Source organism: Palaemon carinicauda, chromosome 38 (genome assembly GCF_036898095.1).
Source record: "Palaemon carinicauda isolate YSFRI2023 chromosome 38, ASM3689809v2, whole genome shotgun sequence".
Taxonomy (NCBI): Eukaryota; Metazoa; Arthropoda; class Malacostraca; order Decapoda; family Palaemonidae; genus Palaemon; species Palaemon carinicauda.
The window spans coordinates 68,060,197-68,076,509 of record NC_090762.1 but is presented as its reverse complement, the minus strand read 5'-3'; the positions used below and the strand labels follow the sequence as shown (position 1 = coordinate 68,076,509).

Here is a 16,313-nt window from a genome sequence, read left to right as displayed (position 1 = left end):
TCCCCCGGGAAGGCTCCGAAGAGGAATCCCGAGGGAAAGGAACAAGAATTACACAACAGGCACGTGCCCTCACAACCACTTACACTCGCGGAAGGAGAGCTGTAACCAAAACAGAATTATAACAATTATAATTATGTAACTATGTAATTATGTAATTTAAAAATGAATGAACACTAAAGAAAGAACGAAAACCCCGAAAGGAATCGTTCTACAAGCTGAAAAACAAAAAACAACTACAATTAGATTCATAACTAATTGAGACAAACGTACGGCGTAGCAACCCCCCACACGGAAAGGAAGCTAGGCTACAAGGGCGTAGTAACACGTAGTAAAAGGGTGAACGACCTCAAGAGAGAGAGAGAGAGAAAGACATAAGTCAAACTCGATCGCCACCCATAAAAATACGCCGTGGTGGCCTAACTGCCGAGGCCTCCACGTAGATATCGTACACTACACACACACATCTGAAAAGGAAACTTACTTATTTCTATACTCAAATATATATACAAACATGAAAACATGTTTACATATATATTGAGTAAATGAAAAGTAAGCGATTAAGTAAAGACAAAACAGACAATGGCTGCCAAGCGAGGACCAAGACAGAGACGTCTGTCACAGTCCGAGCCAAAAGTGAAAGTGGGTATTCACCTGTGTATGAGGGGGAGGAGGGGTAGCTAGCTACAACTCCCCTACCCCCCCGCTAACTAGCGCGGGGGTAATACACCCTCGTTAAATTCTAATGGCTCGCCATTTCCGCTACGCTAAAAGTAATACCCTTTGTAAATAGCGTGGTTTGTATTTCGGTTACGGAACAATTTACATTTACGTACGTAAAACAATCTCTCTCTCTCTCTCTCTCTCTCTCGTAAATTGATTTTTTTTGTTTAAAATTTACATTTACAGTATGTACGTAAAACAATCTCTCTCTCTCTCTCTCTCTCTCTCTCTCTCTCTCTCTCTCTCTCTCGTAAATTGTTTTCCTGCTTTGCTACGTACAATATGTACTGTACAGTACTGTATGATTTTATATAGATACGGTAAATTATATTTGCAAGGTAACATATTTTGTAAATGCTTTTACTGTAAATACTGTATCATTATTTATCACTTTCATCATGCGCGTTAAATGCCTTCTTTGTTCTGAGCGTGGTTGTTTACTGAGCATACAGTACTTTATGACGCCGTCGTTTCAGGCGGCGTCATAAAGAAAAACATTTCATTTGGAAGTCCTAAGAAAAATTAAGTAAAACATTGGTAATAACAAAATCAACATACTGTATAATCAATATAATCGATGCAAAAACTAACCTATACATATATGTGTACACTAAATGAGTTTGTTTCTTCATTATGATCAGAGATGAACATAAACAAAACATTGGTTGCCATTTTTTATCGTGCTTTTTAGCGTGTTTAGGAAATGCATGATATAAAATCGCCTTTAATATTTGTGCCTGTTTTAGTTTAGGGTACTGTAGTACATGCATTAAGTGTTCTGTACATTAAAGGGTAGTTTGTTAACAGTACTACGTACAAGGGAAGGTTTTAAAAGTCCGAATATGAATGTTAAATAAATGGGTAAATATGATGTCACTACTTCGCGGATTTTCACCTATCGCGGCTGGGTCTGGAACCTATCTACCGCGATAAACGAGGGTTCACTGTAGCGGTAAACATGTCCTTCAAAAAAGATTCCTTCGGTTGCTGATCTACCACTACGGAAGAGGGAATTGGATCACTAACATTAGGTAAGGTTCTATCAACAGAGCGTGATGAACTACGCCTAACCCTGTCCCTCTCTAATCTCTTAACATAACGTTCATTTGTTACCCATTCGTTTTCTGTTAATGAAAAACATTCATTACACCGATCATCAAAAGAACATGGTTTTCCCCTACATTTAATACAAACATTGTGTGGGTCTATAGAACCCTTAGGGAGTCGAGTACGACAACCTTCACTTACACTCTTATGAATTACAGGGGAGGGGTCGGCCATATTGAAAAGTTACGAGAAAGACCGACAACATAAAACAAAGGTTAAATTAATAAATATAACCCAAACAAAAAGATTTCAAGAATAAATGAAACAGAAAACAATTAAGCGATAGCCCAAACTCAAAAAACGTTTTACATCACCAAACAACGTCCAAACAGAGTATAAAGCGAGAGAAAATTTCCAATATAACAGCCGGCTATGACGGCAGAAAAAGATCTGAGGCTTCTGGGAATAGTTCTACCTGTTGTACTGCGAGGGCGCTGGTGTACACCTGGCATATCTACAGTAAGCAAATTTCATTTAAGCTAACTTTAAAGTAATGGTTGTGTTACGTAGTGTTACAAAAGTGTTGCCATCAAGTCTCTCTCCTCCCCCTTCTCTCTCCCTCCTCCTCCTCCTCTGCACACACCGCCGTTAGCCCCTACCGTCTGTCTCAAAGGTAAGAACTCCATAATGATGTTACACTTTATTGTGCATCATAACCAGTTCATAGCTATTTGTGAGCGTAGAATGTTAATTAGAACAATCAAAAGCATGTTTTTCCACTGTAACATAGTTTTTGGTTGTTATTTTATATGGGTTAAATTCATCTGAGATACGAGCAAATTGACACACGACCTTGGTCCCGGAACACATTAAACTTATATCCCAAGGTATTACTGTACTTATATTTGATAACTTACTGGCAAAGCTAATGTATAGAATTACCAAGATCTCACCATCAGGGATGACTATTCACTTCAGTCATATCAACCCCTGGATGTTGAAAGGACAAGATCAGTAAAGGATGGTCTGTAGGAGCACCTACTCATGAGAGGAATACAGACCTAAAACTTCCCAACCAGTATCAAGTATAGCAATGATCTATTGCAATATGCTAACTATAATTCTCTTGGTAAAATTGTTAATGTAAAAGAAAACCAGAGTCGCCTTTGCATATCAGCAGCCACTTCCTCCACCGTGCATAAAAAATGGACACCAACTAACCTAAACTCCCCATCCCCCACCCCAACGTACAAGGAATGTCCTTACCTACTTACCTGAAGGGGGGGGGGGGGGGAACGTCCCTTACACTGCTGTATTCATAGTCACCCATCATCATACATACAGGTGGCTGCTATCATACATACAACCCAAACCAAAAAATGGGCCATATAGTTATCTTACCAAACATGTAACTCCTGCAGGTGTTTTGACCCTGGATCTCAATTTGCCTGGTCTGGGGTAGGCTTTCCAGCCTAGCAAGAGCTTCTGCCTTGGTGGATCTCACCCTGATAGTATAAGAATTAGGCTACATAATTCAATCTTAATCTCGTTCACTGCATTGACCCTTAGAATACATTCACTAAATTGGCCCTTAGAATACAGAAATGGGAGACTTATCCCGACCATGACGTATGGTAGGAGCATACAGTATCCCATGAAGGTTATGAAAGGCATGAAGCGACTTGTCTAGCCTACTTCCTCGTAACATACCTGAAGGATTGTCTTCGGAATTGAATTTCTGGCCGCAGCCTTTATTATAGCACTGCACTTGAGTCATGCTTCCAAGTCGGAAAGACGAAAATACAGAAGTTTAACCACTAGTGTCACCAGCGAGCGTGCATGTGTAGTGTGCCGACTACCCCTAGTACTCAAGACGTGCAGATCTTTACGGCTCAACTCAAAATGAAAACATTGCCACGAATGTTCGGTTGCTTGTATCTGGCTTAGGCTCATCAGAAATATCCAGACACATAGTTAAAAATGTAAATGCTAGGTTTAAGATATACTAAAGCATGTTATATACACTAAATCATTTATATTCATTCCTTATTTATATCCAAATATATAGAATTAAGTATTTAGTTAAGTGGAGCCATATGGAAAAACAGAATGTCCGAAAACGGCACTCATTCTTGCCAGAATATTCTATGAATATTATCTTGTACGGAAATTAACGCATAAAAAGTAATATAAAAACAAATGTATACGCATAGAACTTTGCTAAAAATTATGAACATATCAATGAAAACGTATATTACGGTAATAACAAAATTGTCTTTGTTGTGAACGAAACGTCGCGAAAGTACCAGAACAAAAGGAAACTTGTGGAAATAAGCGGAAAAGGCAAACAAAAACTATGGGGATTAGAGTGGAACTGAGAATCCGATAAAATTCAAACAAAGAAAATTAACCAATAAAGAGAGAATAGTGTACAAGAAATTGAAAATAAATTGAGAAGAAGGCTACATTATCGATGTACTTCCACTTGTTTACGTCAAATCGTTGGGAGAGTTTTGGACTGTTTTGTATGGATCTTAAATTACCACGAGCAATAGCATAATTAGTGTATATATACTATTGAATAAGAAATTAATATAAACAAGGTACATATAGTTAATCCTGGTTCTAGAGACGTTACGCGATCGTCTAAACAAAGAGCTGGTCAATATACCTTCAATTTCCTTAATCCGTATGCATTATAAGGGAAGCAAATTTAAACAAGATATTGATATTCGGTAATTTTTTTATCAGGAATATTTATACATGGTGCATTTTATATTATTCACTACAAAATTTAGTATTTCCCCATATATCTAGTTCAAAGAAAAACATTTTGTAGCCTACATGATTGAACTCCCACGCGAAGATAAAAAAAATAACAAATTCACATTTTTAACGAATAAAAAATTTGTAGTATATTGGGCATAGACCTACTAACCAGAATCGAATACAATTATACTTATGCAATATTTTATCCACTATCGCCACCCATACCTGCATGCACAGTTTGCCTAAAATAATAATATAAACACTAAACTTATCTATGTTGAAAAAATTTCTATAAAGTCGAATACTCTCTCATATCATTATGGAAACATCATGTTACAGTGAAAATTATATCGAACTGCTACATAATATATAGGTTATATAAAGCAAAAAAAAAACGAAATTATATTTTATCTCTGATCCTCTTTTCAATAGATTCATTTATCTACAAACAAATCTGTGTGTGTGTGTGTGTGTGTGTGTGCGCGCGCGCACGCGCGCGAGCGTCACTAGCAATGCTATATTTATATCTTAAGACTGTAAAATTGTTTTCTCTCCTTATTCTAGAAGTTTTATCCCACTGGAAAATACAACCATATTTATCTCAAGAAGAAGACAACACAATAGAGAACCTATATAAAATAAATCTACTTCGCAATATTGTCCTTCACCCAAACATTACAATAGTTAGGCCCATCACCTTTTTTTTTTCATTCCTCTCCCAGAGTAAGTGTTCTCTCTCTCTCTCTCTCTCTCTCTCTCTCTCTCTCTCTCTCTCTCTCTCTCTCTCTCTCTCTCTCTCTCTCTCTCTCTCTATATATATATATATATATATATATATATATATATATATATATATATATATATATATATACATATACATATCATCTCCCACGCCTATTGACGTAAAGGGCCTCGGGTAGATTTCGCCAGTTGTCTCTATCTTGAGGTTTTAATTCGATACTTCACCATCCATCAGCTTTCACTTCACTTCATCATCATTAGTCAGATAGGCCTGAGTCTTACCAACACTTCTAGTGCCCTGAGGAGCCCAGTTGAAAGTTTGGTGAACTAATCTCTCTTGGGGAGAGCGAAGAGCATGCCCAAACCATCTTCATCTATCCCTCACCATAAACTCATCCACATATGGCATTCGAGTAATCTCTCTTATAGTTTCATTTCTAATCCTGTCCGGTCATTTAACTTCCAATATTCTTCTGAGGAATTTGTTCTTAAATCTACAAAATCTCTTGGAGATCGTTTCATTGTCATACCATGACTCATGTTCATATAGTAACACAAATCTTACTAAACTGATATATAGCCAGATTTTTTTCTAATGTAATTTCAGGTGATTTGATTTCCAAATTTTACTTAACCTACCCATTGTCTGATTTTATTTTTTTTTTATCTTCCACCAAACTCATATTCTTAAGACCCATTATTAAAGCCGATAGTCCTAAATACTTATATGATTCTACCTCATTAATCCTTTCTCTTTCCAATGATATTTCATCTTCTATTGCATATTCCCTTCTATTTATCTTCAGCCCGACCTCTTGTGATATTTAATGCATTCTGGTAAATTCTGTGGTGTTCTGCTAATAAGGAAAACATCATCAACATATTCTAAGCCAGCTAATTTCCTTTTACCAGTCCAGTCCAATCCTTCTCCACCATCTCCAACTGTTCTACGCTTTACAAAGTCCACGAGGAGGAAAAACAACATAGGTGAAAACACATTCTCTTGAAGTAGTCCGCTATTTACTGGAAATTTATTTGATAGGACTCCACTAACAGTAACTTTGCACTTGCTATGCTCATGAACAGACCTAACCTAATAATGAGGCAGAACGCTCCACAAAATTGGCCAGTGCACATTATCAAAGGCTTTTTCATAGTCCACAAATGCTTTCAACTGTGGATCTCTCTCTCTCTCTCTCTCTCTCTCTCTCTCTCTCTCTCTCTCTCTCTCTCTCTCTCTCTCTCTCTCTCTTTCTGTATATATATATATATATATATATATATATATATATATATATATATATATATATATATATATATATATACTGCATATATCCGGTCACGATCAGCGGCAATACATATAACTAGCTATTGGTCTTTTCCCGTCACTGGGGTTGGGAGGAGAGGAGTCATCCTAGTGGGAGTGGTTTAGATGGGGAAGGGGTGGGAATGGTTGAATATGTGTGGATATATATATATATATATATATATATATATATATATATATATATATATATATATATATATATATAGAATGTGACATGGAGACACAATACCTAATAAATGGGAGCTAGGAGTGTTGGTGAAAATGGCACAAAAAAGGAGATCTGACTGATTGCAATAATTACAGAGGCATCAAACTTACGTCAATTGTCATGAAAATATATAATTTACTTATTTTAAAGAGACTGGAGAGAAAGATTGATGAAAAGCTGAGAGATGAACAAGCTGTATTTAGAAAAGGTAGAAATTGTACAGACTAAATTTTCATTTTATTACATGTTGTACAGCAATGTGTAGAATATATGAAACCACTCTTGATGGCATTTGTGGACTATGAAAAAGCCTTTGATAGTGTGAACAGGCCAATTTTGTGGAGATTCCTGCATTATTATGGAGTTCCTCATAAATATGTAAATTTCATTAAGTGTGTTCATGAGCATAGTAAGTGCAAAGTTAATGTTAGTGGAGTCCTATCAATTTAATATCCAGTGAACAATAGAGTACTCCAAGGGAATGTGTTGTCACCTATGTTGTTTATCCTCCTCATGGATTTTGTAATGCATAGAACAGTTGGAGATAGGCGGGAAAAGATTGGACTGAATTGATAATAGGAAGTTAGCTGACCTAGAGTATGCTGATGACGCTGTCCTTATTAACAGAACACCACAGGATTTGCAATGTTTGCTTACCAGAATGCATGAAATATCACAGGAGGTTGGGCTCAAGATAAATAGAAGAAAGACAGAGATGATGAGAACGGAAGGTGCAATGGAAGATGAAATATCATTGGAAGGAGAAAGGATTAATGGGGTAAAATCATTTAAATATTTAGGAACTATGATCTCTAATACAGGGTCTTTAGAATTGGAGTTTAATGAAAGATTGAATAAAGAAAATCAAGCTATGGCTAGGTTAAATAAAATTTGGAAAACAAATCACCTGAAATTACACACACAAAAAATCAGGCTATATATCAGTTTTGTAAGATTGGTGTCATTGTATGGACATGAGTCATCCATCGTATGACAATGAAACAATATCCAACATATTTAGTGGATTTGAGAACAAAGCCCTCGGAAGAATATTGGGAGTTAAAATTGCCATTCAGGATTAAAAATGAAACTATAAGAGAGATTACTCGAGTGCCATATGTGGAAGAGATCATAATGAGGGGTAGATGGAGATGGTTTGGGCATGCTCTTCGCACTCCCCAAGAGAGATTAGTTTACCAAACTTTCAACTGGTCTCCACAAGCCACTAGAAGAGTTGGAAGACCCAGGCCTACATAGCTGAGGACTATGAGGCGTGAAGTAGGAAATGATGAATGGAGAAGTATTGATTTAAAAGCTCAAGATAGAGACGACTTGCGAAATCTACCCGAGGCCCTTTGCGTCAATAGGCGTGGGAGGAGATGATGATGAAGTAGGTACTAGGTTGCCTAGGGCACCAGCCACCAGTTGAGATACTACTGCTAGAGAGTTGTGGGTTCCTTAGACTGGCCAGGCAATACTACATTGGATTCTTCTCTCAGGTCACGGTTTATTTTCCCTTTGCCTACACATGCACCGAATAGCCTGGCATATTCTTTACATATTCTCCTCTGTCCTAATACACCTGACAACGTTGAGGTTACCAAACAATTCTTCTTCTCCCAAGGGGTTAACTACTGCACTATAATTGTTCAGTGACCACAATTCTCTAGGCAAGGGTAGAAGAGAGACTTTAGCTATGGTAAACATCTCTTCTAGGAGAAGGACACTCCAAAATCAGACCATTGTTCTCTTGTCCTGGTTAGTGCCATAGCCTCTGTACCATGGTCTTCCACTGTCTTGGGTTAGAGTTCTCTTGCTTGAGGGTGCACTCGGGCACACTATTCTATCTTATTTCTCTTCCTTTTGTTTTGTTAAAGTTTTTTTTACAGTTTATAAAGAAGATATTTATTTGAATGTTGTTACTGTTTTTAAATATTTCATTTTTCCTTGTTTCCTTTCCTCACTGGGCTATTTTCCTGTTGGAGCCCCTGGGCTTAAAACATCCTGCTTTTCCAACTAGGGTTGTAGCTTAGCTAATAATAATAATGATAATAGTAATAATAATAGTAATAATAATAATAATAATAATAATAATAGTGATAATAATAATAGTAATAATAATGATAATAATAATAATAATAATAATAACACACACACACACACACACACACACACACACACATATATATATATATATATATATATATATATATATATATATATATATGTGTGTGTGTATTTAGCCATGATTTTAGACGGGTCATGTACACCAGTTTACATATATGATTACTGATGAAACATCTTACTGTTTGCAGCTGTCTAAAAAGAAAGTTTAGATTTGTGCATAGTGTAATGCACCAGTTGTCTTCTATCTTGACTGACACAACCACACAAAACTTCCTATTGTGTTTCGACATCCAAACAGGTCAACATTGGCACTCCTGGAAAAGAAGAGTTGAAAAAAAAGGAATGGAAGGCAAAAACATAATGAAATTAGAGAAAACTTTTGCAACATTAGATCAAACCGAAACACTACAGTATGCCTAAACTACATAAATTTCAGTATTATATAAATAAAACTGAAACACTTTAAGTGTCATACCAAACTGCAGCACTTTCAGTATTATGCACCATAAAACTGAAATGAGTTTCGATATCATAACCAGAACACTAGCCGTATCAATACCTTACTCAAAGATCACAAGTATTTTCAGAACCATATTCATTAAACCGATAATGCAGGACTACTGTATATAATTTTCATACGGTAAAACTATCAGAATTTATATGTTATAGGGGCTGACAGTGTAATGGGTATGGCGGACTTTAATGAAACGCTTGCCACATTGAACAACCTACATTTTATAGGTAGTAGGTTGGCCAGGGCACCAGCCACCCGTTGAGATACTACCGTTAGAGAGTTATGGGGTCCTTTGACTGGCTAGACAGTACTACATTGGAGCTTTCTCTCTGGTTACGGTTCATTTTTCCTTTCCCTATTTTTTTCACACATTCTCCTCTGTCCTCATACACATGAAAACACTGAGATCACCAAACAATTATTTTTCTCTCAGGTATTAACTACTGCACTGTGATTGTTCAGTGGCTACTTTCCTCTTGGTATGGGTAGAAGAGACTCTTTAGCCATGGTGAGCAGCTCTTCTAGGAGAAGGACACTCCAAAATCAAACCGTTGCTCTCTAGTCTTAGGTAGTGCCATAGCCTCTGTACCACGGCCTTCCACTTTCTTGGGTTAGAGTTCTCTTGCTTGAGGGTACACTCGGGCACACTATTCCATCTTATTTCTCTTCCTCTTGTTTTGTTAAAGTTTTTTATAGTTTAGATAGGAAATATTTATTTGAATATTGTTACTGTTTTTAAAATATTTTATCTTTCCTTGTTTCCTTTCCTCACTAGGCTATTTTCCCTGTTGGGGCTCCTGGGCTTATAGTATCCTGCTTTTCAAACTATGGTTGTAGTTTAGCAAGTAGGCAAATAATAATAATAATAATAATAATAATAATAATAATAATAATAATAATAATAATAATAATAATAATAATAATAATAATAATAATTTCTGAACTTGAAGAATGAGTGAAAAGAAAAGGATTTATGATTAAAATCGTTTAAGAATACACTTGGGGATATAGTTATAAGTTACCAATATACCCCATATATAAAGAAATACGGAAAAAAAATCAATGCAAGATGTGGAAAAAAAAGCAAAGCAATATAAAAGAAAGATAAACTCAAATAAGAAATTCATCCCTAGATTATCAGAGGAGCCGTTACAAAAACTGCCTTGATTCTCATCCTGATTGGAAAATGCTGGAGTAAGAAGTTGTGGGTAAAAGAACCCTGACCAAAGAGAGATCAAGAGAAAAATTAGGGAACAGATAGAAGACCCTGTTGAAGAAAAGAAGGAGATGAAAAAAAATTAAGATTTATGGAAGGAAATGGCCCACAGCCTTTTAACAGAGGAATGGATATGGAAAAGGCAACCCTGATAATGAAAGCAAGATGCTCAATCTAAAAGCAAATTTCAAGGGAAAATACGCAGATGATTTGTATGACCTTTACAAAGAAGAAGAAGATACCACAGAACAAATATTTCCATGCCCAAAATTAGGACAGTTAATGAAACTAGACATGAGTGTAGGTATGTTACAAAATCCGAGCAGGGATCTGGTTGCATTCATAAGTAGGGCAATGCGTATAAAAGAAGAATATAAAAGACCAAACTGACCACAATAGGGTGCCAAAACTGATGACAGCAAGGTGGCCACTGAACAATTACATTGTAGTGGTTAACCCTTATGCGAAGAATAATTGTTTGGCAATTTCAGTGTTGTCATGTGTATGAGGACAGAGGAAACTGTGGAAAGAATAGGTGTATGTGCGTGTAGGTGGAGAAAATAGGTAGCCGTAACCAGAGAGAGGGATCCTGTATAATATTGTCTGCCAGTTAAAGGAGCTAGTAACTTTAGCGGTAGTATCTCAACGGGTGGCTCAACCTACTACCTACCTACTGGGTTATCCTTCTAGAAACAGGAGTATGGCCAGTGTCTTGCAGAAAAAAACAATGCTCTTCCATAACATCATAAGCTGATGAAAATAGATTAATCAGAGAAACAATTGAGGATCTGTTGGAGAACTACTATGGAAAGTGCTGAAGAAGCACATTGAAGATATTTGTTGTAAACATGGAATGGAAATAGAAGAAATTAGCAGTTGAGGGAAAAGGACCTGAAAAAGGAAATTAAGAAGATATTTATGTAAAACATAGAAGAAACTATTGAAGAAAAGGAAGGGGTGTAAAAATAAGATTCATTATTGTTATTGTTGTTGCTACTTGTTAAGCTACAACCCTAGTTGGAAAAGCAGGATGCTATAAGCCCAAGGGCTCCAACAGGGAAGTAGCCCAGTGAGGAAAGGAAACAAGGAAAAATAAAGTATTTTTAGAACAGTAACAACATTAAAACAAATATTTCCTATATAACCTATAAAAACTTTAACAAAGCAAGAGGAAGAGAAATAAGATAGAATAGTGTGCCCGAGTGTACCCTCAAGCAAGAGAATTCTAATCCAAGACAGTGGAAGACCATGGTACAGAGGCTATGGCATTACCCAAGACTGTAGTTTGATTTTAGAGTGTCCTTCTCCTAGAAAAGCTGCTTACCATAGCTAAAGAGTCTCTTCTACCCTTACCACGAGGAAAGTAACCACTGAACAATTACAGTGCAGTAGTTAACCGTTTGAGAGAAAATGAATTGTTTGGTAACCTCAGTGTTGTCAGGTGTATTAGGACAGAGGAGACTATATAAAGAATAGGCCAGACTATTCGATGTATATGTAGGCAATGGGAAAATGAACCGTAAATAGAGAGAAGGACCCGATGTAGTACTGTCTGGCCAGTCAAAAGACCCCATAACTCTCTAACGGTAGTATCTCAACGGGTGGCTGGTGCCCTGGAAAAATACACAGATGATGTGTGTGACCTATGAACAAATTTAACACAGTTAATAGAACAAGATATAAGCGTAGGTATGTTGCAATATCTTAGCATGGATCTGGTTGTAAACATAAGTAGGGTAAAGCATCTGAAAGAAGAATTTAAAAATACCAAACTTACCCCAATAGGTTGCCAAATCTATAACGTATTGTCCTAACTGATTTCAAACAAGTGAAAACATTACGTCATATATATATATATATATATATATATATATATATATATATATATATATGTGTGTGTGTGTATATATACAGTATATATATATATATATATATATATATAGAGAGAGAGAGAGAGAGAGAGAGAGAGAGAGAGAGAGAGAGAGAGAGAGAGAGAGAGCCTTACCTTATTGCCTTATTTTTTGTTTGGGTTCCCCCAGGTCCCTCAGTGTGAGGCACCTCGTATATCCACCAGAGAGTTGCTAATGCATCTTCAGGTGTATTTTGCATCTTCCAGTCTTGGATGGTCTGGGATGCATCTTAAGTATTTATCGAGCTTATTCTTAAACACATCTACGCTCACTCCCGATATGTTTCTTAGATGAGCTGGCAGCACATTAAATAGTCGCTGCATCATCGATGCTGGTGCGTAGTGGATTAATGTCCTGTGCGCCTTTCTCAGTTTACCTGGAATGCTTTTTGGCACTATTAATCTACCTCGGCTTGCTCTTTCTGATATTTTAAGCTCCATGATGTTTTCAGCAATTCCTTCTATTTGCTTCCATGCTTGTATTATCATGTAGCGTTCTCTTCTCCTTTCTAGACTGTATAGTTTTAAAAATTGCAGCCTTTCCCAGTAGTCAAGGTCCTTAACTTCTTCTATTCTAGCAGTATAGGACCTTTGTACACTCTCTATTTGCGCAATATCCTTTTGGTAGTGTGGGTACCATATCACATTGCAGTACTCGAGTGTACTACGCACATAAGTTTTGTAAAGCATAATCTTGTGTTCAGGTTTTCTTGTTTTAAAGTGTCTGAATAACATTCCCATTTTTGCTTTACATTTAGCCAACAGTGTTGCTATTTGGTCGTTGCATAACATATTCCTATTTAAAATTACACCAAGGTCTTTAATTGCTTCCTTGTTTGTGATTGTCTCATTATTAGGTCCCTTGTATGCATACACCATTCCTTCTCTGTTTCCATAATTTATTGATTTGAATTTATCGGAGTTAAATACCATCCTATTTATCTCCGCCCATTCATATATTTTGTTTAGATCTCTTTGTAGTGAGTTCCTATCTTCATCACAAGTAATTTCTCTACTTATTCTTGTGTCATCGGCGAAACTTCTCACTACGGAGTTTTCAACATCACAGTCTATGTCTGAGATCATAATAACAAATAGCAGTGCAGCTAATACCGTACCTTGTGGCACACCAGATATTACCTGGGCTTCATCTGATTTCTCGTCATTTGCAACCACTATCTGTTTTCTGTTTTGCAGGAATTCTTTTACCCATTTTCCTATCTTTCCCACAATATTATGCTTTCTCATTTTTTTCTCCAATATGTTATGGTCTACCTTGTCAAAGGCTTTTGCAAAATCTAGATAGATCACATCTGTGTCTTTTTCATTTATCATATTTTTGTATATGTTTTCATAGTGTGCTATCAGTCGGGTCTGTGTACTTTTTCCAGGTAAGAAACCGTGTTGACCCATATTAAACAAATTATTTTTGACCAAATGGTTCATTATTTTCTTTTTTATTACCCTCTCATACACTTTCATAATATGTGATGTTAGACTAACAGGTCTATAATTGCTTGCCTCTAGTCTTGATCCACTTTTGAAGATAGGGGTTATATAAGCTAATTTATGTTTAACATATATCTCGCTCATATCTACACTCTGTCTTAGCAGTATTGCAAGCGGCTTCGCGATAGTGTTTGCAGTTTTTTTTAACAAAATCGCTGGAACTCCATCTGGTCCGGCTGCCGATCCATTTTTAATTTCGTTTATAGCCGTGACAATATCTGCTTCATTAATATCTATATCCGTTAGATATTCAACATTTTCTTCTCTCATTTCTGTTTCGTTATTCTCATTCGCAATTCTTGGCGTGAACTCACTCTTATATTTTTCTGCTAATATGTTGCATATTTCCTTTCTTTCATTCGTTAGCCGTCCTTCAATTCTTAGAGGGCCTATTTCTATTCTCCTTTTATTCATCTTTTTTGCATAGGAGTAAAGTACTTTGGGGTTTCTTTTTATATTTTGAAGTGTCCTTTCTTCTAAGTCCCTTTTTTCATTTTCTTTCGACTGTATAATCTTTTGTTCTGCATTTTCTGTCTTACATTTTATTTCCATCATTTTCCACACATTTTTTTCTTTTGCAAGATTTTTCTTCTACTTTCTAATTTTCTGAAATAAGATCCTTCTGTCTCTTGGTATGCACGTCTTTTGTTTATTGTTTTTTTTCGGTACATATTTTTCAACAATTTTCTCCAGTATTTTGTACAGTATGTCCCTATTTACCTGTATATTATCACTTATAAATACATTTTTCCATTCTTTATTCAGTTCTTCATTTATTTCTGACCATTTTATATTCTTACTGTAAAAATTATATTTTCCATATCCTTCCCAAAGTTTTGTGCTTTTATTAATTCTGTGATCACTTGCTTTGGAATGGACTATTAATTCTATGACATTGTGGTCTGAAATTCCCGTGTTATACACTATTATTTCTTTAACATAATTCACCTCATTCACAAATACTAGATCTAGGACATTTTCCTTTCTTGTTGGAATGTGGTTTATTTGTTGCATATTATGTTCTAATAGCATATCTTGAAGCTTTTCAAATTGCCTCTTATCTTCTGCGCTACTATTACTCTCTTTTTTATATGTATACATACAACCACTTTCTTCTATCCGTTCTTTCCAATCCACGAAAGGAAAGTTAAAATCTCCGGATAGGAGTATATTCCAGTCTTTATGGTTTCTACATATATCATCTATTTTTTCTATTATTATGTCAAACTCCTTAGTATTTGGGGTCTGTAAACTACAATATTCACTAGTTTTTCAAATTCAAATTCTACCGCAATCAATTCACATTCTGTGTTGCTGTATTTTTCACAGACTTTTCCTTGATTCATGTCTCTTCCATATATTGCGGTTCCCCCTTGATTCCTATTTTTTCTGTCTGATCTATAAGTTTGGAAACCCTTTATCTGGTCATCACTGCCAGTCTCTTGGGAATACCATGTTTCACTTATATTTAATATATCTATTTTTTCAATTTGGGTTAGTTCTTCTAGGAACTCTATTTTCCTTTTAGAGTTACTCGTGACTAAACCCTGTGCATTCATCACTATTATGGTTTGTGTTTCATTCCCATTATTTAATATTGGTAATAATATGGATTCTCCCATGCTTCCTTCCTGTTCTGATATGATGTTCTTTTCTTCATTTCTCGGAATTCTGCCATTAAAAAATCCAACTTTTCCATAATATTTGTTCTTTCGCCTTCATACTTATTTTTGTGTGTAAACCTACAATTAACCCCATATCTGCACCAACCCCTGGCATTATATATGCATTCTTTGTAGTTGGGCTCTATTTGTGGAGATTTAGGTTGAAAGGCCTTTTTTGGTGCATAGTGCGGTATATACGCGGCCTGCTTTTTTGTTTCTTTTTTTGTTTCATTTTTGTTTTTCTTTTCAGTTTGCTGAGTTTTCTTACTCTCATTCATAGTTGCAGGATGCTTATATCGACATTTTTTGTTGAAACTGCATCCTTTTCCTTCTTTTAGGGTTTTGCATATTTTTGGATGGAGATCTCTGCATTCGTCTCCATATCCGTCTAAATACGCACATTTACCATATATTTCATAATTATGGCAGAGAGAGAGAGAGAGAGAGAGAGAGAGAGAGAGAGAGAGAGAGAGAGAGAGAGAGAGAGAGAGAGAGAGAGAGAGAGCAACTCGAATATCTACACAGCTAATCTGAAAGTTATAGGCTACATACTTTATAAATA

The 16,313-nt window shown here is 36.0% G+C and overlaps 1 protein-coding gene across 1 annotated transcript in view; it reads right to left on the bottom strand.

Annotated features, from left to right (window-relative positions):
* The window catches only part of mora (CHORD-like protein), a 177,889-nt gene extending 174,218 nt beyond the window's left edge, over positions 1–3,671 (bottom strand). Inside the window, exon 1 of the mRNA XM_068362337.1 lies at positions 3,478–3,671. Within this exon, the coding sequence (XP_068218438.1) occupies positions 3,478–3,544 (67 nt within the window). The 5' untranslated portion in view covers positions 3,545–3,671. The remainder of the gene's footprint in view (positions 1–3,477) is intronic.
* Positions 3,672–16,313: the final 12,642 nt, after the last annotated feature.